The sequence below is a fragment of the Dermacentor albipictus genome, chromosome 5, assembly GCF_038994185.2.
Source record: "Dermacentor albipictus isolate Rhodes 1998 colony chromosome 5, USDA_Dalb.pri_finalv2, whole genome shotgun sequence".
NCBI lineage: Eukaryota > Metazoa > Arthropoda > Arachnida > Ixodida > Ixodidae > Dermacentor > Dermacentor albipictus.
Genome location: NC_091825.1, coordinates 9,356,023 through 9,377,216, shown reverse-complemented (window position 1 = coordinate 9,377,216; position 21,194 = coordinate 9,356,023). Strand labels below are relative to the sequence as shown.

The following is a 21,194-nucleotide window of genomic DNA, read 5'->3' as shown; positions in this document are numbered from 1 at the left end:
ACCCAAGCATGAGTAAAGTTCTCTATGACTTTAGCCATCTGTTTACTACAGTTGCGGGATGTACCACCCTGACTCAGCACCGCATTGACACGGGGGACAGTGCGCCCGTGAGATGCAAGCTACGTCCAGTGAATTCGAAGCAGAAGATCATCGAGGGTTGTGTGGATGACCTCCTAGAACAAGGGCTTATAAGACTAAGCACCAGCCCGTGGACTAGCGCCCCAGTGCTCGTTGCAAAGAAGTCTGGAGGCTACCGGCTCGCTGTGGACTACCGTCCGTTAAATGCTGTTAGATATGGAGCTGTTTCCTGCGCCTACTTCGAGTTCCCCAGGACCACATCGAATCGCAGCACATTCCAGAGGAGCGCACGAGCCAACAAGTTCATGTGCCAACAAGTTCGTACGCCGCCGGGATTAGAAGGGGCCCTCGGACAATGGAGCCCAATCGTCACTCTTCTTCGCCTTTGAAAAAGGCATTTGCTACCACAGCGGAGCCGTACCGCCGGGACTAGAGGAGCCCTCGGACAATGGAGCCCAATCGTCCCTCTTCATTGCCTTTGAAGAAGACATTTGCTACCGCTGCGGGGCCGTAGCACCGGGAGCAGGTGGGCCCTCGGACAATGGAGCATGAGCGCCCCCACTTCTCCTCCTTTGAAGAAGCGCATTGCAAGTCTGCGAGGCAAGACCGCAGAGAGCCGCCGGGTGTGACAACGCGATACGGGCGCCAACCATTGGCTGAAAATGGCGTCATCTGAGCGGACTCTCTCATTGGTCGAACATGACGCGACTTCCGGTCCTCGAAGGGTTTAAAAGAAGCGTTCCAGAGAGACCAGAGCATTCCCTGTTTCCCTGATTCACCTCTCTCGAACTTCTTGCCGCGGGCCGCAGCGTCCGAGTTGCTGCCGGCCCGTAATGACTGTACGACTGTTACTTGAGTCTCACCTCTCTGTATATAATGTAAAATAAATACTCCCAAGTTTGTTTTTCATCCCGAAGTCCGTCCCTCAACCCCTACAATGCACGCACCCGAGTACCTGCCTACCCTATGCCTCGAACAGACTGGCTGCTAGCGCAGTTAGGCCGAGCAATGTGGTTTTCCAGCTTTGATCTCTCCCAAGGGCGTTTCCAAATTCCTGTTTGCAAGGGTGACATAGCTAAAACAGCCTTCATTTGCCATCAAGGTACATTTGAATTTACGAGGATGCCCTTCGGGGTGGCAGGCGGTCCAGCAACTTTTCAAACCCTAATGGACCGGGTGCTGCAGGGAATCAATCACCACTTTGCTATGGCATTTTTAGATGATGTCCTTGTATACTCAGAGACACTGGAGAACCATGTTGAACATGTAAGGGAAGTGCTGCAACGAATTGAGGGTGCTGGACTTACGATTAATCCAGATAAAGTACAGGTCTGCCGTCAGTCCCTCAAGTTTTTAGGTCACATCATCTCCCCTGGGCAGTGCAGACCAGATGAGGACAAGGTGCGTGCAGTACTGGATTACCCAAGACCCAGTACAGTTAAGCAGCTGCAAGCCTTTCTGGGACTTGCCGGCTACTATAGAAGCTTCATCCCTCACTTTTCACTGACGGCACATTCACTGACCAACCTTTTGAAGAAGAACGAGCCATGGCAGTGGGAGGAGCGCCAAGAACAGGCTTTCACTGCACTCAAGCAGGCCTTAGCTCAGAATGCTGTTATAAGCCGCCCAGATCTAAATCGACCCTTTGTGGTGGAGACAGATGCAAGTGGAATTGGCATTACAGCTGTGCTACTGCAGGCTGGCCCTGATGGTCTGCAGCCTGTTTCCTTCATTAGCAGAGTCCTTACAGCAGCCAAGAGCCATTATACTGTCCAGGAGTGGGAATGCCTGGCAGTAGTCTGGGCAGTGGACAAGTTCAGGGCATATCTTGAATTTACGGAGTTTGAGATACACTGTGACCACTCCTCTCTGGCATGGATGTTTAATACCGACCAAGCTTCACCCAGGGTCAAGCGTTGGGTTCTTCGGCTGCAGGGCTTCAACTGACGAATCAAGCACAGACGAGGGCTGGCAAACATACCCGCTGATGCCTTGAGTAGAGCCCCTCTCCAGTGTGAAGACAACCCAAGTGACAGCCTACATGAGACACTGTTCCCTATTGCTGCTCCAGAACCTGAAGGCAAAATTACATTTGATGAAGTAGCTGTGGCCTCGGAGGATGACTCTTCCCTGCTGAGTGACACAACACAGCTGGTACAAGAACAGGCTCGTGATGACCGCCTCTTAAAGCTGAAGGCGGTGGTCCAAGGGACTCAGCTGCCAAGCTCGGACCCTGATCGGACCCTCTTTCGCGATCTGGGTGAAACAACGGAACTGCAGCCAAGCGGATTGCTGTTTCAGCAAGGAGGCAACCAGAAGGTAGTGTGGTTACCTAATCACCTGCGGCAGCTGGCACTGAAGGTGGCCCACGACCATCCCACTGCAGGCCATGCTGGATTTTTCAAAACTCTGAGGCGTATTGCTGCACGATTCGTCTGGCTGGGCATGCGAGCAGACATATAAAAGTATGTGCGATGCTGTACTGTCTGTCAGCGCACAAAAGCTCGGCGCAAAAAACCAGAAGGCCTCATGAGCAGTCAGTGGGCAACATCGCCCATGGAAGAGCTCAGTGTTGACATTATCGGGCCCTTGCCATCTACACCTCGGGGCCACAAATACTTGCTCGTAGTTATTGACAAATTTACGAAGTTCCCAGAGCTTTTCCCTCTACGAGCAGCAACAAGTGCAAAAATACTGGAGTGCATGGTGCAAGTCTTCTGCCGCCATGGCACACGTGTGGCCATCACCAGTGACAATGGCAAGCCCTTTGTTAGCACACTATGGCACAACCTCTTGAAACACTGGGGCATCAAAGATGGTCACACAGTGCCTTACCGGCCAGCTGGCTAAATGGTGGAGCGTCACAATGGCACAATTAAGCAGTGTCTACGGGCATACTGCTCTAACCACAAAATCTGGGACCGGCATATACCTGAGATCGCCCTTGCCATGCGTACTGCCGAGAACGTCGTCACCGGATATACTACTCCAGCATTGTTGTGTTACAGCCGCAAGTTGCGCACCCCATGGGAACCTGCAAGCGACAAGGAGGACACGGACCTTCCGAAAGCAGCACACCATGCACTTGCTGCAGAACTCCAGCGGTGCCTTGGAGAGGCCCTCCAGTATGCTCGGTCCCATCAGGCAGCTTCTTGGAAGGTGCAGAAATCCTGTTACGACCGTCATCGTCAGCCAACAACCATCAAAGAGGGTGACCTTGTGCTCCTGAATTCACATACCTTGAGTGATGCGGCCAAGGACGTTTCGGCGAAATTGGCACCGCGGCGAAGTGGACCTTATTGTGTAGTCAAACGATTAGGTGACAATGACTTTGTTTTGAGCGATCCTGCTACAGGACGTCATCGAACTACTGCCCACGCTGATCAGCTGATGCTCTACCATGAGCCATGGCTTCTCCCTACCAGCACAGCTTCAAGATTCGAGGGGGGGGGCGAGGGGGGGTAGTTGTGACGTGCAAGAGCCGAGGCAAGCAAGCCCAAGACCCACGACGAGGAGCCACGGTTCTCGGAGGCCAAGCGCAGGATCGACAGTAGTTGACTGAGCGGTGAACAGGTGGCGTGAGTGCGGGGAGGACAGCGGCGCGAGTGTGCGGGGAGAGAGTGAAAAGGGATCGGAGTGTGGTTGCGGGTGTTGTGGGCGCGGAAGGTTGGCGTTCTGGAAATAAAGCGGTAGTTCGGGACAACGTGTGGCGTGTCGTCGATCGTGACAACGGGCGCCACGTCACGTCATCACTTGACGCCATGCTACCTCTGGCTGATAATAGCCCAATCAGCGAACACGTGGAAGAGTTCGTACAAAGAGCCAAATAGGCTCACCAGCTTGCTCGGCATCGTATCCGGAGCCAATAGCATACAGACACCCTTCGATACAACCAGGGTCGACGCCATGTCCATTACAATACCGGCGCCTGCGTTGGGTCTGGACGCCCGTCCGTCGCCGTGGACTCTCGGAAAAGTTGATCCGCCAGCATTTCGGTCCCTACAAGGCTACACGCCGCCTCAGTGACGTAACCTACGAAATTGTCCCCTGCAGTTCTGACCCCTGCTCGCTCCGTTGTCATCCTCGCACTGAAGTTGTTCATGTAGTGCGCATGAAACCATACTTTGTGCGTACGTTAACGCCGAGATGCACCTGAAGAGCTCCATTTCTTATGTCGCTGAAAGAACTTTTTGACGTGACTGAGACGGTGGCTTTTCGCATGGGGGGTAATTGGCACAAAGATGTGGGGCGCTCACACCGCAGGACAGCGCACGCAAAGGTCGGCGCCGTCCTGCGATTATAGAGAAGCATCTATTTTTTAAGACTCTGTATTCAATCTACGTTACAATACACTCCCCCCAACTTCAGTATGTTGTATACACCCACAGCTGGCAGTTCCTGAACGTGGGACAAGTTCCAACACAATCTAACAACGCACTACAAGGGATGAATCAGCACACCACGAACAAAGAACAAGACGGAGCATGTGCAACGACAATACGTCACAACTGTTCAGTGAACACAACAGTCAGCGCCGACAATGTCCACACTGCATATGTATTCAACATGAAAGTCATACTGCGTAAGGAGTAAACTCCAACATAGGACCCTATTATTAAGGTGTTTCGTTGACTGAATGTATGCCAATGGTTGATGACCACAGCACAGCAAACTCTCACACAACCAACTCAGTGTCTTGTCAGCTCACTACAATTGTAATTGTTGTCATCTCTTGCTGATAAATGTTTGTCCTTTCTATGACTTTGCCACCTGTATCCGAGTCCCTGGGTTCACAAACGACTACACCTGAGCTCTCGCGATGGGTTGGTTATCACAACAGCAAGCAACATAGCCGCAGGGACTTTTCCTAGCGGCCTGTCACAAGGAACCATCCTCTTGCAGCGATGTGCTAGTGGTGTCCTCATTTATTTTTCACTCTTTCATTCCCATGCCGGCCCGGGACCAGGCATTTGCGCAGTCTTGGGTGTTGCCGGAGACAAATAAATGGTTTCCGTTAAGTGAGGGCAATGCTGTGTTCTCTTGCGTGCGTAACGCTCGGTGGCCCCCTTTCTTGCGGTGCGAGAACTGTGGCACACTGGACTATGAAATGCGGTGGCCAACGCAGCCAGATGGCTCTTTAAGCTCGAACCTATGGGGGTCGATACTCCTGTTGGATATGAGATCCCTACAAACATGAGTTACTGATCCCTTGCAGCATCCTTTCAACGAATGAGCAGCACTATGTTTTCTTGCCAAGATCTGTAAGCATTAGAATTTATGATAAATTTTCTGATATCCAATTTGAAATTTTTTTTCTTGGTACGATTAATCATTCTATTTAAAATATACTATTTGGCATCTGCACACCCCTAATGTAAAAGAATGAAACAACACAAACATAACAAATCTGAATTTTTTGTCAGTGGCCCTTTAAGAGAAGACTGAGTTATGTGAAGCTATAAGAAGTCTATGCTGCTTCCATGGTAAAGTTTAAGCACGTTATTTCTACTGAAATTAGCTCACCTGGGACGCCCAATTGTATGAAAGTCTCAAAAACTGGCACAGGCAATGAGCACTATAATTTGTGCCACAACTCCCGAGAGGCACCGTAATTGTCCTCACCGCATAACGTTGGCTGATGCGTGCCTGCCCTGCATAGTGCCCCAGTATGGTGGTGCGCACAGCCTCTGCTTGCGGGCTGTGCAGCTGGCCAAGCACCACACTCTGGAGCCACAGCACTGGCTCGGCCACATCGAACTGCACTGCCCGCTGCGCTGCTCTCTGCTCCCACCTGGCCAACAGGACCGCTTCATCCACGTGGCTGCAACCACACAGATGGTATGCAATGAGCAGCAAAACTCTGCAGCAGCTTTGAGAAGGCGAGCCTAGTCTGATATGTTTGGAGCAGAAAGCACGCACAGACACAAAATTTATTTTAGCACCATTTTTAGTTTGCATAATCATATCCTAAAAAGAACTACAAATAAAAGAAGTGATTCGACATAGCAACACTGAGCCAACCCTAAAAACAAGGAGCATGCAAGTACTTGGATATCGCCAAATTGAATTGAATAGTGAACACTCAAATAAATCAATTAGCAAATTGAAAATGTACTATTCAATTTTTTTAATATTGAAACGTGAACTTATCTTTCACAAGCAAGATCTTTTCACCGTCTAACAGATGTTACCACTCAGCGCAGGACGTGCCTGCATGTATCGGAAGTTTCTGGAATGTTAACGATGCTTCTATCCACTGTCTGTTGTCGGCGAACCTTGTGTAATCTCACTGCATGTATGCGCGACGCTAATGGCGTAGAACTTTCTGGAAGACACACAGGCACCAGCGATTAATCTGGCCCGTTCGATGGCTCATGTATAAAAGCTGACCAGCTTTACCCACTGATCAGATTTTCGATCATCACCCACTGTGTTCACCGCTGTCATTGTTCCTTGAGTGTAGCCTGTTTTTGTGGGCACAGGTTCGCCCAATAAAAGTTAGTTTCGTTACTCACAGCTTCACTGCTTTCTTCACCATCATTACCAAGTGTCATCTGGTGGAGGTGCTTTGCGTTCATGTACCGGACGCCCCCACAAAGCCGCGAACCAAGCCCGAACGCGGAAGACAACACCAACATCGCCAAGAACCAGTGAGGTAGCCGCAGGCTGGAAGGACTGCCCCTAGAGCGCGGACTTTTGGCTGAGATGACTAGGAAGATAATCTCCATGTCAACCCCAATGACAACCCCAGCGTCCCCCATCGTGCTTCAGCAGCCCAGGGAGCCAACGACGTTCCACGGCTCAATGATCAAGGATCTGGAAGCTGGCTTGAGATGTATGAGAGGGTCGCTACATTTAACAGCTGGGACGGCGACGAAAACTGCGACATGTCGTTTTCACATTGGAAGACGCCCCTAGGACATGATTCGAGAACCGAGAAACCACCTTAGAGACGTGGGACCTGTTCAGAAGTGGCTTCTTGCAGACATTTACAAGTGTTGTACTCCGAGAACGAGCCCAAGCTCTACTAGAAACCCGAGTGCAGCTTCCCAATGAGACCACCGTGATCTTCACGGAGGAGATGAGCTGCCTATTCCGCAATGTTGACCTGGAAATGTCTGAGGAGAAGAAAGCCCGCCTACTGATGCATGGTGTGAAGGAGGAACTTTTCGCTGGAATGATAAGAAACCCACTGAAGACCGTGGAGGAGTTTCTTCACAAGGCAACCAGCATCGAGAAGACACTCGAAATGTGGAACCGGCAATTCAACCGCCCCACAAACTCTACACACTACGGCGGAGTTCAGTCACTGGCCACCGACAATCTGCGCGAGACTGTCAGAGCGGTCGTATGAGAAAAGCAGCAGAAGTTGTACCCAACTCAATCGCCGAAATCGTCAAAGAAGAGCAATTCAGCGATCGCTTGGAGTTCCTGACGTGCAACCACAACCACGGCAGCCCCAGCTGGAAGCGATGACCTATGCGGCCGTCAAGGTCCCCTTCCGTGACAGCGCCAGGGCCGATTCAGTCGTTCACCCCCGCCACCGGCAGCCCGCCCACCCGTCCGCCTGCGCAGCTATGCGAGAAAGACGGAGATTTGACGTGACCCCGACCACTGCCCACTCTGCTACCACTGCGGGGAAACCGGCCATGTGTAACGCCGAGGCCCATACCGTGACTTGGGACTGCGAAGGTTCACCGTCAATGCACCACACCCTCGGGAAGGTGAACACCCTCGTGACATTGCTGACTACCTCGTCGCTACTCAGTGAAGCCCTCAACGACCATCCCGTTTGCCGTCACCCGGCCTCTACCTGTTGCCGCAGCGCCGTCTATACAATGGCTCAGCTTGGGGCTGGTCCATCGGCCCATATCCGGAAAATTAAAAGCAGCAACCAATGAAGGTGCGGTTGCTGTTTGTCGAACTGGCGAAGATCCTCCACCGCCAATGAAAACGCCGAAAAGACTCTCTCAATGACATATCAACAAGACGCCACAATCCCAACGAAGCCTATATGCCAACAAAAGAAGACCTGCCGATGCAACACTCCAGCCACTGGTCAACACAATGCAGCTGTGATCTGACGGCAAGGCGAAACTGCAACGCATGACAAAGAACCATCGACCTAGACTTGCTTCTTAACGGCCACGCAGTCGCCGCTCCGTCATGAGTGGACTCATCGAGTGTCATGAGTGGACGCTCCATCATGAGTGGACTGATTACTCAGTCTTGAGTGCACTTATCACCACTCAGATGAAGAAGGTTAAGACTGCATGGGAAGGCCCTCAAATTCGGACAGCTGGAGGACACCTAATAACGTCAATTAGCAAGAATTATCATTCGCGACCGGACTTACCCTGCCACCTTCGTTATGCTCCAACAGTGTTTATGAGACGTCATTTTCATCATGGACTTCCTGAACTAAAACGACGCAATCATCGACCTGAAGTCCAAGTCGATGACACTGTCAGAAGACCAAGCGATGCCGGCGGAGAGCTCTGTAGTCACCATGCCTTGAGTGTGCTCAAAGATCAAGTGAGTACCTTGCCCTGCTCCAGCATTATTTCCGTCAGCACTGAAACACCTGCTCACGTAGAAGGCATCACCGAGGGTGAGCAATGTCTACTGCTCGACTGTGAAATTTGCATCGCAAAAGGGGTTCCTCGACTCCACGGAGGGAAAGCGGAAGTGATGCTAACAAAGTTTAGCCAGCAGCTCAAGCATATCAACAAGGGCACGACGATCCCATACATCAATGAAATTTTGGAAACCAGCAATGCGTTTGTCCTTTCAAATTCTGCCGTATCTACCTTAACGACCATATTCCCAAACCAGACTTCGACATAAATCAAAGTCTCTTTATGATTAAGCAGTAACAGCTCAGAAGCCTCCTTCGACGATACAAAAACTGCTTTTCGGCGTCATAGGGGATTCGACAAGCACCAGTTGTAAAGCATCGCATAATAACTGAAAAGTGTGCTCAACCACTCTGGCAGAGCCTTTACCCAGCTTCGATGCGAGAATGTGAAACTATTTGGCAACAAGTCGATGAAATGCTGCGCGACCACATCATCAAGCCGTCGAAAAGCCCGTCGGAAAACGGGTTTTTCCTGTAGTCTTGGTGAAGAAAAAAGATGGAACTCTACGTTTCTGTGACGATTATCGTCGACTGAACAAGATCACGCAGAACGACGTATACCCCCTCCCACGGATAGACGACACATTGGATTGGCTCTGCAATGCTAAATACTTCTCGTCGATGGACCTCAAGTCTGGTTACTGGAAAATAGAAGTCGACGAAAGAGATTGCAAAAAGACCGCCTTCATGATGCCAGACGGCCTCTATGAGTTCAAGGTTATGCCATTTGGACTATGCTCAGCATCTGAAACGTTCCAGCGCAGAACACGGTTTTAGTAGGATTGAAGTGGCAGACCTGTCTTGTTTATTTAGATGACTTGGTAGTCTTCTTGGTCTTACTTGGTCGTCTTGGCCAGAACTTGGCCAGAAATTTCGATGATCCCCTTAGACGGCTTGTGACTGTACTAGAGGCCATCAATAGTCAGGGCAAACTCTGAAGACAGAAAAGCGCCGCTTCGCCTACGATGAGCTTCTGTTCCTAGGTCAAATCAGCAAATCTGGAGTCTGCCCCTACCTGCAAAAGACAGCTGCCATTGCAAAGTTCCTGCAGCCCATCGACAAGAAGGCAGTGCATAGATTCCTTGGCATGTGCGCCTACTACAGGCGCTTTGTCCAGGATTTTTCACGCATAGCTGAGCCGCTGACACATCTAACTAAATGTGACATCGAGTTGAAGTGGGAAATGCTGCAGGCCAACACATTTCAACAACTCAAAGGGCACATGCAGTCCCTCCGGTACTTGCGCACTTCGACAAAGATGCCGATACCAAAATCCACACTGACGTCAGTAGCCTAGGTCTCGGTGCCGTCCTAGTTCATAGGAAAGACGGACATGAACGGGTGATAGCTTACGCTAGCCGGTCGCTGTGAAAAGCAGAAGGGAATTATTCTACGACCGAAAAAGAATGCCTCACCATCATTTGGGCTACGGCAAAATTCGACACCCTTACTTATATGGCTGGCCATTCAAAATGGTCAGCGACCATCACGTGTTGTTTTGGCTAGTGAATTTAAAGGATCCTTTAGGACGGCAGGCACGGTGGTGCCTCAGACTACAAGAATACGACATCACTGTAACCTACAAGTCTAGACGAAAACACTGTGATGCCGACTACCTATCACTCTTCCTCATTGACCCACTGCCGCAAGACGACAAGGATGACGACACCTGCTTTGGAATATTAAGCACGGAAGAGTTCATTGAACAGCAACGACCAGACCTGGAGCTAAAAGGGCTTGACGAGTATTTAGATGGGAATACCGACGTTGTTCCTAGGTCATTTAAGCACAGACTGTCTTCATTCACGCTTCAAAACATCCTACTCGTAAAGAAGAACTTCTCACCAGTCCGCGTCAACTACCTTCTTGTTGTTCTGTCAGCGCTGCATCGAGAAGTACTGCACGCATTACATGATGATCCAACCGCTGGGCTCCTCGGATTCTCCCGGATGCTATCGAGGATATAGGAAAGGTATTACTGACCTTTCCTATTTCCTGACCGCCGACATTGGCCGTTACGCCAAGACATGCTGACACTGTCAGCGAAGCAAGACACCCCCGACAAGGCCAGCGGGATTACTACAGCCGATGAAGCCTTCTTGCTGACCTTTTCAGCAGATCGGGATGGATTTGTTGGGACCCGTTGCAACGTCAACATACAGAAATGAGTGGATCATCGTGGCGATGGACCGCCTCACCCGCTTCGCTGAAACTAGAGCTCTGCCGAGAGGTAGTGCAGCCGAAGTGGCGAAATTTTTCATTCTGAACATCCCGCTGTGACATGGGGCCCCAGAAGTCCTCATTACCGACAGAGAAACGGCCTTTACAACAGAACTAACCCAAGCCATTCTGCAATACAGCCAGACAAGCAAGAAGGATTTACGAGAACTTAGCGAGAAGCTTTTACGCCACTATTTCGGACCCTACAAGATCATCCGACGCATTGGTGCACTCGACTATGAGGTTGTGCCACATGGCATTACGCAATCACAGCGGCACCATTCACGACCTGAAGTAGTCCATGTTGTGCGACTTAAGCCATTCTACCAGCACTAATAGACTTTGGGAAACTTTGCATAAATGAACTTTGGACCTTTTTTGGACTGTGCTCCCATGGACTTTGTTTCTTTGTTGTTTTGTTAGTTTTGTTTAATAGCTGTCCTTTTACGTTTCACTCTCCTGTTTGTAGCATCGGGATGATGCCTTTTGAGAGGCGGCATTGGCACATGAACTTGTTTATCTTTTACTTGAGGGCGCTTTTCGCCGTCTAACAAATGTTATCGGGACAGCCGATAACATTTGTTATCACCCTTTGAGCTCACGTGGGATTTCTTGCTTGTTGAAACTGGTGTTCCTTGCCGAGCTTTCTTGTTCTTGCCCAGCGCTGTCGTCCAGCCTGGGCTGTTGGCTTCTTCGGAGGAGATTTCCTCTCCTACCACCATTTCTATTTCGGGCATGATGCCCCTCTTCGTCGGGTAAGGCCTAAGCCTACCCGCGCCTAGCATCACCATGGCATGGTCGACACAAAAAGTTCCACAATTTCAGCACAAGGGCCACTCACCGAAGGAAGTCTTCAGAAGAAACCATGCCGAGAGAGAGAGAGAGAAAATAATGCAGAGAAAGGCAGGGAGGTTAACCAGACGTAGTTCCGGTTGGCTACTCTGCGCAGGGGGAAGGGTTAAGAGGGATAAAAAGAGAAACGAGTGGAAGGGGGAGATAGAAAGGAAGGGAGACAAGCACAAACAAAGCGCGTACACTACAGAGCGGTAGGGGACGGCATTCTTAGAGTCTGTCGTGAAGCCCCGTAGACCGCAAGAACCTTAATAGCGCGAGTAAGGCCTTCAACGCGGATGTTCTTTCGGAACATTGACCTAAAGCTTTTAGTTCTGAAAGTGGACGATTGTCCAACTGGTCCAGTACTCTGCACATCACTTGTCTCTCAGCACTGTATCGCGGATCGAAACCGTGTCGAATGGCATGCATTTCAGCAATAGGCGACACAAAAAGCAGACCAAAAACATTTACTAAGGCGGGAGTCAACCTTTCCACGTCCGCACTAGTCGGCACCTTCTTCTTCTTTCCAGGTGCGAGAGTATACATTGATGATGTGCTCATATGGGCTCCAATGAAAAAGATCATGAAGAGCATTTGAGAGCTGTGCTGAACACAGCTCAGAGACTTGGAATTACATATACGGCAAAAAATGTGAAATGGGCATGAAGGAAATATTTTTCCTAGGTGATAAAATCAGTGAAAAAGGCTTACAGCCATCGCCCAAACTCGTAAGCAGCATCTTGCAGATGCCAGAGCCAAGCACGAAGCAAGAGCTTCAGCGCATCCTAGGGATGGTCTTGTTATATTTGGAAAATATGTGCTTTATCTATCAGAGAGGACTACTCTTCCCTGTGGCCTGCTCAAGCAAAATAGACTTCGTCACGAGCACACAAAACAGTTGGAAGCCATTAGGAAGGTCATAATGAGACCACCTGTGATTGCGGTATATGACCCTAGAAGAGAATCCAAAGTATCGACCGGTGCTTCAGGATTTGGGCTTGGTGTAGCATTCTTCAAAAGGCATGGTCCTGATTGGAGACCAGTGGCACATAGCTCAAGGTGCCTAACAGAGTGCAAAAGCTGATACTCTCAAAAAGAAAAGGAGGCATTGGATGTTGTCTACAGCTGTGAAAAGTTTCATGACTTCATATGTGGCCAGAAGGAGCTCACAGAGACAGATCATCAGCCGTTGATTGCGACATCAAAAAAATGTCTGCACGACATGCCACCTCGACTACAATGCCTGTTTCTCTAACTGATGAGTTATGAATACCAGTTTGCCTATGTTCTAGATTAAATTCTAGTTCTGCCCAACACGCTGTCAAGGGCTCCGACTCCCTACTGTCGCATGGCAGAGGATGAGGATGGCAATGTTGAGGCTCGTGCAATATTGCTCTGGTCCAGTCTGGTCAGTGAGAAAACCAGCGTGCGACTGGTCGACGAGACAGCAAGAGATCCAGTTCGCTCAAATGTTTTTAAAGCAATTCAACGTGAACGACTGCTTACGGGTCAGTGCAAAGTGTACGGCTTCGAAACGTTGGTTGTATGAAAGCTATAATTCAAGGGATCGAAAGTGGCTATACCAAGGTCATTACAAACCGAAATGCTGAATAGGCTACATGTAGGCCACCTAGGCATAAACAAATCACTCACAAAGGTGAGTCTTTTGATGTTCTGACCTGGAATGACTCAAGACATCAGAAACATGGTCAACAGCTGTGAAACTTGCAAGATCAATGAATATGCCCAACCTAACGAACTGCTCCTGATCAGAAACCTCACGTTCCCCTTGGATAAGGGTTGCAGCAGACGTATGTCAATACGCAGGTAAAGCGTACCTAGCGGTCTATGACGCCTACTCCAATTATCCTGAGGTTGAAGAACTACCAGGTATTTCAGCCCAACAAGTGATATGCAATATGTCACCCATTTTTGCCAGGCATAGAATACCACTGGAAGTTCCCAGTGACAATGGACTACAGTTTACATCAAAAGAGCTTGGCCACTTCGCAGCATCCTATGACTTTAAGCATGTCCTGTCGAGTCCTCGGTTTCCACGTTCAAATGGACTTGTGGAAAAAAGGCATGCAAGTAAAACATATCTTAAAGAAGACCCACAATTCAGGAAGTGACTTCTATCAAGGCCTTCTGAACTGTTGCACATCTCCTCTTGAATGCAGTGGTTCACCAGGTGAACTGCTAAAGCCTCACGTCTGGTCTTCCAGACTTCAACCCGCTTCGCAGCCGAAAAATGACAAAGCGACCAGAATGTGCACAAGCAAAAATAAGGCTTCCAAACCTTCAGCCAGGTGACATCATTCATCTGCAAGGCGACAGGGGATAGTCACCAAAAGCAAGAGTGCTCGACCAAGTTGCACCACATTTCTACAAAGTACTTACTGAAGACTGTGAGGAATATAGGCGAAATAGACAGCATCTACAACCCATGTCGGAACACTTCATCATGACCAACCTATCCAATGATGGGAGGATAAGGAACTATGTACAGCCATCCTATAATGGTGCTACTGTTATTCCGGGAGCACCTTGAACACCACACCTGGATTACCACGACACTGATGGGTCGTCTCCTCCTGTGACTGACCCAGACGACTCAACCTTTTCGAAGATCACTGCGAACACGTCGTTCAAGGAAGACCCTGACATACCACAAGGGCTTCAAGCAGAGCTTCGAGATTAACTACTGACGCAGCGGGCAGCAGACAGTTGTCCAGCAACCTCGCCCCCCCCGCTTCCTCCCCACTTCCGTAGTGATGTTATAATAAATGGGCACTAGCGAGACATGCTGGGGTGCCACAGCGTGACTGGACTCCCGTGTCTGGTGTGCGTTGCCTAACTTGTATGGCTCAGGCCCAGTGTCGGCGACACGTGCCTTACTACCCTGCTTGGACAAATGTTTTGGTCTGTACTACAGTCTACGCTCATTGCAACGAACCCGCGTACAAGAGACTTTCGGATAAAAGAGACCATATTTCAACCTTAGTTTGCTCTATCTATTTCATTAATGCAACAAAGTTTACTTCCTAACGGACCGTGCTACAATGGACTATGGACTACAGCGGCCGAAATTAGTAGCAATTTTTTTCAAAATCAGGCGTATAAAACACACTTTAGCCGTGTCGACACAGGTTCTTAGACATACTTTGTTGATCTCGCCAGTGTCTGCATGCTTAAGCCACGGCAAGCTTAAATTGCGGATAGCAAGATTGGCTGCCTCAAGCCAATCTCTAGCCAAGCCAATCTGAGAGCACGCGTGGTGTGTTATCGCTTGTTGACACCAATTTGTCATCGTATTTTCATACTAGTGAGCTGTGCCACTTCGCAAATGCTGAGATCCTTTTCAACAGATGTTCCTTTTCAACAGACACTGTAATGGTAGCATAAAAGAAAGGCTTGTGACATCTGTGATAGGGTGAATAAAGAGAAAATCAGACATCCACCCCTTCGTAGCAATTTCTGCAAAGCAGTTCAATTGCTACGAGCGGGTGTATGTCTGATTTTCCCTTTATTCATTACTTCTCTCCACCTTGCGGGTTTCCGCAGAACTACTACATCTGTGATAGGGTCTACTTTGAAGATGAGGACAAGAGTAAGGCACACAGATGAACATACAGGAGCGCTCTAGCAACTAATGTTTACTGAAATTTCCTGTGTTCACATATACATATCATCATAGGGAACATGCCCTATCTATCTTACTGACCAGTTAAGAAGATTTTGTTTTCCGACAACAAAACTGTTGGTTTACTGACACACTTGGCCTCTTCCCTGATTATGACTTTCGTCTCTCATAATCTCACGCACACAATTAGATTTGTGGTAGCTTGTTATGCAGCAGTTATCGTAATGTGTTGACAATTGCCCATCTCGGTAACATGTAACTTCTTGTTTGTGCTCTCTTAACCGATAATTTACACAGTGGCCCGTCTGGCTGATGTAGTTTCCCCCACATGACAGTGGCACACAATAGACCACTCCTTCTGCACAGGGCATGAAAAAGTCTGGGGCTTCTTTTGGCAGTCTCTTGGGTTTTCATAGTCAAGATCAGTTAGTCAATACAGATGGTCTCTGTTGCCGAAAAATTCGCCTTCACACTGACTTGACTGGCCACCTTCTCCAGCCAATGCAACATCTTATGTCAATATAGAATGAGACATGAATTACAAAATCTTGAAATGGTTGGAATCACTCACCCACACATCAGGGCAACACCTTCCTCGAGGACCGTGCACATCTGCATTTTTGCCAGAAGTTGGTTGAGTTGCAGCGTCGAGCCAAGCTGAGCCTTTGCCGAGAACTGACTGCTTAGCAGCTCTCTGCATGATTGGAACATCAACATCATTGCTTTTGCACTCACTGTTATTTTGTGCAGAGGCCGTAAAGAATACGAGCAATAAAAACAGCGCTAAACGACGGGACGAGTGAAGGGACACAGACAATGGCGCTGACTAACAACCAAAGTGTGTTTATTCCGTCAGTCAGCATATATATGCTCCGCCGCTATCTGAAACCACAGAATCTACAGGATAGGGCATGCGCAGGGGGAATGCAATTAATGTGATAAGAAGGCAATCTCCTTTGGAAGGAGAGAAATGGACGGGAGGCTTACACATGCATCACCACTAACGTGAATGTGGAAGGCTTCGGATATAAGGCGTGCGCGGTCATCACGATATTTTGACAGATAGGTTACACCTTCGAAGGATGGCTTGCAGCCGCATTCATTGCAATGTAGTGACAACTGACTATCTTTTGCCCGTTTTTGAAATTTGTTGAAGTGCTCGTGCGTGCGGTCATTGATGCAACGCCCCGTTTGGCCGATATAAAAACGCTTGCATGAAAAAGGGATCTTGTAAACCACACAGTCACAACAGTCAGCAACAAACCTCTGTCTGTGCTGTTTTTTACAACTTTTTTTGTTGTTATTGCTTACCCTATTGACTTGGTGGCACAGGCTACCTAACTTATTTTTGGCAGTAAACAGCAACCTGACGCCTGCCCTACTGACAACCTTTTTGAGGTTGTGCGCAACCTGGTGAACATATGGTATTACTGCAACCACTTGCCGTGAGCGATTCTCGGACAGAGCAGCTGCCGACTGCTTTCCTTTAAGGTTCGCTACACTACAGAACCATGACAGGAATGATGTTCACGAGGGTTGCAATGTGGGCTTGTTGGTAAGGCATCTCGAAGAGGAGTACGGCAGCGCGATTAAAAGACGGGACAAAAGAAGACACATAGGGACACACACAGCGCTAACTTCCAACAATGTTTATTATTGAAAACCAGGTCATACTTATACACTCAGACAACATGAGTCACAGCCACATGAACAGATTAACAATCAGAGCGATACATTTTGTGATATGTTAAGCCATGCGCTAAAATTTCAGTTCTTTTTCAGAGAGAGCCAATGATGGTTTGCTGATACATGAATCCCCTAGGGCATCAATCTGCTCGGCTTCTATTATAAGTCTAGTTAGCTCGCACTTATTTCTACCGGTAATGATTGTTGATTCGTAGAGAGGGGAGCACTTATGTTGCTTACAATGAAGGGAGAGAAACCCATCTGATACAAGTTTGTTGACTTTATTTTTGTGTTCGCGCAGCCTATCATTAATGCATCTGCCCGACTGTCCTACGTAATACTTCCCACACAATAAGGGTATACGATATATAATTGAAGTCTTACATTCTCTAAACTTCTTCCTGTGTTTAACTTGGCAGCTAGGGGCACTTTCTTTTGTGGTCTTGTTTTCTTGCACAGGCTAATTAGTTTGTTGGGTGATGAAAAAAACCACATCAGTGTTACCTCGGCGGGCAATTTTCTTTAGGTTGTGCGACAACCGGTGGATATAAGGTATCACTGCTGGTCTTTTTTTCTCTCGGTTACTATTTCCTTCCGCTCGTTCAGCAGTCCCTGATTGCTGCACTTGCCTAAGTATTCGCTCTGCAACTGATGCCAGTACATGAGTGGGATAACCTGCTTTATGTAGCCGCGTGTCCTGTTGCGTAACCTTTGCTTACAACACAACAATCAAGAAACAACATAAATCACCCCGTTCAAGCTGGTTTGCAGCAGGAACCTGATGTCATGCTGCTGCACGTCACCAGCGAAGAGAATCTTGACGTCGCCACCAATCTCCTGCACAATTTTTACCTGTGCCGTATTGGTGCGCAGCATGGCGTTATCATAATGGCACTAAACAGACAATGCCATTATAGTGCCGCTTTTAAACGAAAAGTTGTGCTAGTCGCAAAGGCATCTCGAAACATTCTAGCCAGGCAGGACTTGGCCATCAATGAGAAAAATGTCCGCCGTTGGAGGGGGCCCTGGGAGATGCTTTTTGTACCTGCTGCAATGAGGAGATGACAGTGATGAGGAAGATGGCAATAAGGCTAGCAGCGATGATGATGTAGAGTGAGCTCGGCATGTTCATTTTCAATAAATGTTGTTTTCATATTGCGAATGCTGCCCTCGCTTTTTTGTTCGGCCTAAATTCGAGGTAAGTTTTTTTTTTTCCATTTTTTTCTGACCGCACTTTCCAGGGTGTGCTTAGAATAGGGGCCAGCCTAAATTCAAGTAAATACAGTATGTGACCATCAGAACTTCAGTTGACCTTTAGGACTTTACAAGCTTGAACAGTTGGTATGGTGCATTGTCGGCATGCACGAGCATGAGGTTCCTTTCTTTGAGTGCTTTGGTTGATCTGGTACTGGCAAAGTGAGCAGATCGCAGCTGGAGCACGTATTCTCTTTACCACCGCTTTCAAGGTTTCTATCAAGAGCTTTCTGTAGGCGTGCCTACAAATTACATGTGCTTTTCTAGAATTGTCGGTGACTTTTACAGTCTCATACAGAATTATGGTCAACATTTGTCCAAGTTCGGCTCGTGATAATGTGCAAAATTCCCCGACAGCTGTTTCAATTAAAGTCAGAGTCCTGGAGTTTATGACTGTTTCAATCTCAGATAATACAGTCGTAATTTCTTCCCAGTTCCAACAAGATCCTCTCAATATTTTTCACAGTGCAACTTTCACTGAATGCACAAGGCCCTCCCAACATCCACCTAACCAAGGAGAGGTGGGTGCAATAAACTTCTATAAAATTATCCTGATGCTAAGGTGTGGAGCGACTTCTGCTTCGGAGATCATTCGCTGGAATAACCTTATGATTGTTGACACCTGAGAAGTTGGCGCATTCCCAAAGCAGATCAGGCTAGCTAATCCCCTTCAAGCAACTGTAGGCACAGTACAGAAGCCTCGGACATCATTTTGGAGATGAGCTGTACAGCTCTGGAAGTGGCGCACATAAAAAAGCGCAATGTAACACTTTGTGTCTCCAGTTTCTGTATGGGCATAAAGGTGCGCGGTGAAGTCCACAACTACAACTGCGAACGGGTTAGTCGGTGACACTCAATGACTTGCCAATGGAGCAATCTAAGTTCTTCCTGGGTCCACACCAAAATGCTTGCACATATTGCAGCGCCCAATTCTCCAGTGTGCAGGATCGGTAAATCTAGAATCGTTCTCGGAGCTGTGTAAGTGTACCTCACACTCCTCCATGCAAAACTTGGAAACGAGCATAGTTTGCCACGAGTGTCGAAAAGTAGTGATCTGACAGGACTATGATTGGGTGATTCACATCTTCTGATGAACTCAGGCGTGATAAGTAGCCTGCAAGTTGAAGAGCACCGTCGGTGCCAAGGAAAGGACGCAGGTCTGAGATTCGAGATGTGGCCGACCTTTGGCCAAACAAGTGCGCTCTGCAGGAAAGCCTTGTTCTTGGACATGTCTAATCCAGTACTATCCAGTGCGCAAGATTTGTGTTGCCACCAGATGTCCAGTTTCTTCAGTCTTGTGTCAGCAGCACAAGTTTCCAATTTAAGCCATCTTGGTCTTACTTAAAAGAGCAAATCTTCTCATTTAGTTTTCACGCCATCATTACTCTGTGTGCTGAATGGCTATGAAGAATAAGTCCGCAAAAAAGTAGTCCCCATGTTCAATTCAATTCGTTGACTGAGGCATGTGACTGTAATAGCGCCATGCAATTGATGGATTTTCGCCATTGTCTGCTTGGGCGTGCGAAGCTTAGCACAAAATGATTTTAAATTCAGTTTACTACAAACCATAAATTCGGCGTACAGAAGAAGAAATGAGGAGTTTTAAACTTTTGAAAGCGCACTGTAGCTTTGGAAGATGCCGGCAATAGTTTGCTACCCGTGCTGAGCGCTGCCAGAGTCCCCCCCACCCGTGAGTGCAGAATAGGCTAAATAGATGAAAGCTCTCTCGGGGGCGGCCAGTGTTCATGTGGCATTCCAGCACTAGTAATGGAACCCTATGATTTGGAGAAAGTGAAGAAGGCACAAGAAAAATGGCAAGACCTTGCTTAAACGCCGGCTACCAAGCGAAAATGGGATTTTCTCGCTCACACTGATGCTGCCACGGCTGGTTCGGATGCTCGGTAGATGCACTTCATTATTGTAAGCAGCGATTCTCTGCCGTTTTGTGTAAAACTGAAGTTTCGGCATGGCAGCGGGCAAAGGTGAATGTGATTGTGCTCTCCCCATAGAAATAGTCATCTCGTGTGCAATCTGCGGCGACACCGCGTCGGTACGGAGTTCACCGTGTGTGAGCTGCTGCCAAACGTGCACCCCGTTCCTCGTGAACTCTCTTGCTGTGTACGAAATGTGGAGCACTCTTAATTGGCAAACAGCATTAAACAAATTCTTTTTTTTCTTTTTTTGTCAATTAGAGATATTCATTTTATGCACGATCTGTGGTGGTGCTGTGTCGACCAAGCATGCAACCCATTCCTTGTGAACAATCTTACTGTGCGAAAAATGCGGAGCACCGGTAATCGGCAAACGACACTTTTTTTTTTTTTATAACAAACGTTTCACACTAGGCCATCATGCTGGGGCATTTGCTAGGGGGATACTAGCCTGTTAACTGGTAACATGTGTATGCTTTATTATATTCCTGAATAAACCAAGCTGTCTGTTTTTCTCATTACAAACTTTTCACTTGCCTGTTTGTGGCAACATTAGTATACCTGTACGTTCTTTTACATCATCATCATCATCATAATCATCATCATCATCAGCTTGGTTACGCCCACTGCAGGGCAAAGGCCTCTCCCATATTTCTCCAACAACCCCGGTCATGTACTAATTGTGGCCATGCTGTCCCTGCAAATTTCTTAATCTCATCCACCCACCTAACTTTCTGCCGTCCCCTGCTACGCTTCCCTTCCTTTGGAATCCAGTCCGTAACCCTTAATGACCAATGGTTATCTTCCCTCCTCATTACATGTCCTGCCCATGCCCACTTCTTTTTCTTGATTTCAACTAAGATGTCATTAACTTGCGTTTTTTCTCTCACCCTATCTGCTCTCTTCTTAT

The 21,194-nt window shown here is 48.2% G+C and overlaps 1 protein-coding gene across 9 annotated transcripts in view; it reads right to left on the bottom strand.

The window, feature by feature from the left end:
- tefu (Serine/threonine-protein kinase tefu) overlaps positions 1–21,194 on the bottom strand; it is a 1,084,056-nt gene that overhangs the window by 367,530 nt on the left and 695,332 nt on the right. For all 9 annotated transcript variants that reach the window (XM_070538252.1, XM_070538256.1, XM_070538258.1 and 6 more), the window contains 2 exons: positions 15,985–16,107; positions 5,701–5,899 (listed from right to left, as the gene is read on the bottom strand). In XM_070538252.1, the coding sequence (XP_070394353.1) occupies positions 5,701–5,899; positions 15,985–16,107 (322 nt within the window). The remainder of the gene's footprint in view (positions 1–5,700; positions 5,900–15,984; positions 16,108–21,194) is intronic.